Genomic DNA, 2,500 nt, shown 5'->3' with positions numbered 1-2,500 from the left:
CCACATCTCCCGCAGGATGGAGTCGAGGTGGCGCCTGAAGGCCGCCTCCTTGCCGTCCACATTGAGCGAGGGAATCGGCGCCAGCAGGCGCTGCAGCCACAGCCGGAGGTTCGGCCGCGAGCCCCCGCCTGGCGCCATGGGCACGACGGCACTGATGCCCGTGTCGCGGCGGACGACTCGGTGATTGCCTGGCTGGTCGCTGAAGGCGAAGGCGATCTGCTCCGCCAGGAAGAGCAGGCACCCGGCCGCCCAGCCCGCCAGCAGGATGATGAAGGCCAGGCGCAGGTCGGGCAGCGTGAGTGCGGCGATGGGCGGGTTGAGGCAGGGCAGGTCCCTGGGGCCGCGCGTGATGAGCAGCTCCTGCATCTGGCGGCGCCAGTGCTCGAGCAGGCCGAAGCCCTGCAGGCGCCGGATGATGCCGTTGACGTGGGGCGCGATGGGCGACGTGTGGCTGAGGATCCACCCGCCCAGGACGGAGTGCAGGTCCTCGGTGCTCACCTGCAGCCCCGGCTCGCCGCACTCCGTCGTGTATCGCATGGCGATGGTGGCGCGGGCGTACCTCTTGGGCACGCCCACTAAGCAGATGGCGTCCTCCCGCAGCTGCAGGAACCCTTCGCTGATGGAGCGGAGGGGCACCGCGCCGGCCGCCAGGTCCAAGTGCGCCACCTGCTGCGACGATGACATGACTGAGGTGACCGTCGTGCCGCTGACGATGCCCCAGCTGCGGCCGGAGCGCAGCAGCGCCAGCGAGGAGTCGACCGGAGGCTCGTACTTGGGCTTCATGAGGCAGTAGAAGAGGTTCCAGAAGTAGAGGCAGGCCATGAGGCGCAGGTAGAGCGACACGCCCGTTCGGATCGCCCGCGTCACGGACTCGGTGAGCGGGTGCTTGGGTGCCGCGCCCGTGTGCGCTCCCAGCAGCGTGCCCGCGAGGTACGCCATCACGTGCAGCACCACCAGCATCGTGAACACGGACGGCGCCGAATCTTCCCTGAAGGGGAACATGATGTACGGCCAGACGGGCAGGCGCGCGGACAGGGGGCAGATGATGCCCCACAGCTCGTTGTGGAACAGGATGGAGTACTTGGCCGCCGTCGCGCGCTCCTGCGTGTACACGAGGCCGCCCACGGCCACGTCCGCACGCCCATTGACCACCTCGCCCACCTTGCCCGTCCACGACCCGTTCAGCGGCCGCCCCCACTCCCCGTCCTTCGGCACGACGAGGCGGTACGTGAAGTTGAGCGCCTGCGCGGCGTAGTCCAAGAGGCGCAGCTCGACCCCCTCGAGGCGCGGCCGCTGCTCGCCCGAGACCCAGAAGATGTTGGGCACCGAGGGCGTGTAGGCGACGGTCAGCTCGACGCCGGTCAGCTTATGGTTGCGCGCCGCGACGCCGCCCCACTCCCAGCCGCCGGGGAAGTGCCACTCGCCCAGGCGCTGCAGCGAGTACCGATCGCAAATCTCGCACGTCCTCTCCACCAAGAACCTGGTCGGCTGCAATTCCCGCCGTCCGCGACCGCCGCGCGACCACCGCTCCTTGACCAGCACTCGCTGCCGCAGCTGCGGCATGAAGCGGTCGAGGCGCTGGCTGTTGACGGGGAGGATGAGCGTGTCCCTGAGCCCCAGGACGCCCGGCTCGGCGCGCGCGATCAGCAGCAGGCCGCGCTGGTAGTTGGAGGACGCCCAGCCCACCAGCAGCCGGCAGCGGCCGTCGGCTCGAGCAGACAGCAGGTCCAGCAGAGGCACCCGCCGCCGTGTCCTAGTGATGAGCGGGAACCTGAGCTTGGACACGTCCACCAGCGTCAAGGGCACATCGATAGCCCTTCTGAGGGCGTCGACGGAGTCAGGCGGCGCCGTTTGAGGGTCATAGTAAATGAGGACGTGGCAGAGCCCTCTGTCGCCGCCGCCCATCTCGCGGATCACTTGCGCCAGCACCAGCGGCCGAGGATCCGTTAGGATCACGCTACGGCGCGCGTCCTCCTCGGCGCTCCGGCCGAGGGCCCGCACCTGACGGCCTGCCCCGAGAAGCCGACGCACGTCGCCGGGGCCCCGAGAGGCTTCTGGAGAAGGGCTACGGCGCTGGCCCTCCGCCAAGAGCGTTAGCACCACCAGCAGGAGCCACACGCTGTTCCTGAATATCATCTTTCCTCGAAGCCCTGAAGTAAAGAAAAGGGAAAGGTGTTCACAATTGATGGAAACATAAATTTCAGTAACGTAACTGCGAAAGCAGAATCATCATAGATGGATAACATACAGACAACCGAGCAGCCAGACTGAAATACTCACCGAGAGTTGTGAATAGGAGCCAATCATAGCGCAGACGTCATTCCAAACGTGATTTCATAATGGGGTCTCCCTTGGTCGTAACCGATGCTCTTTGTGCCTGACTCGATAACTGGTGGGATTAAAAATTATGTAGACATATACGCACACACGCACACGCACACGCACACGCACACGCACACGCACACACACATACATATATATGTATATATATATATATTTA

The 2,500-nt window shown here is 65.3% G+C and overlaps 1 protein-coding gene across 1 annotated transcript in view; it reads right to left on the bottom strand.

The window, feature by feature from the left end:
- LOC122258347 (uncharacterized) overlaps window positions 1-2,500 on the bottom strand; it is a 7,020-nt gene that overhangs the window by 18 nt on the left and 4,502 nt on the right. The window contains exons 2-3 of the mRNA XM_043024205.2: window positions 2,281-2,389; window positions 1-2,150 (exon numbers count right to left, since the gene is read on the bottom strand). The exon at window positions 1-2,150 is cut by the window's left edge and continues 18 nt beyond it. Of these exons, the coding sequence (XP_042880139.1) occupies window positions 1-2,136 (2,136 nt within the window). The 5' untranslated portion in view covers window positions 2,137-2,150; window positions 2,281-2,389. The remainder of the gene's footprint in view (window positions 2,151-2,280; window positions 2,390-2,500) is intronic.

Source organism: Penaeus japonicus, unplaced genomic scaffold (genome assembly GCF_977035675.1).
Source record: "Penaeus japonicus unplaced genomic scaffold, GWHDUDI00000001_assembly GWHDUDI00000036, whole genome shotgun sequence".
NCBI lineage: Eukaryota > Metazoa > Arthropoda > Malacostraca > Decapoda > Penaeidae > Penaeus > Penaeus japonicus.
The sequence above is the reverse complement of the archived record's forward strand: the minus strand, read 5'-3'. Positions and strand labels throughout refer to the sequence as shown.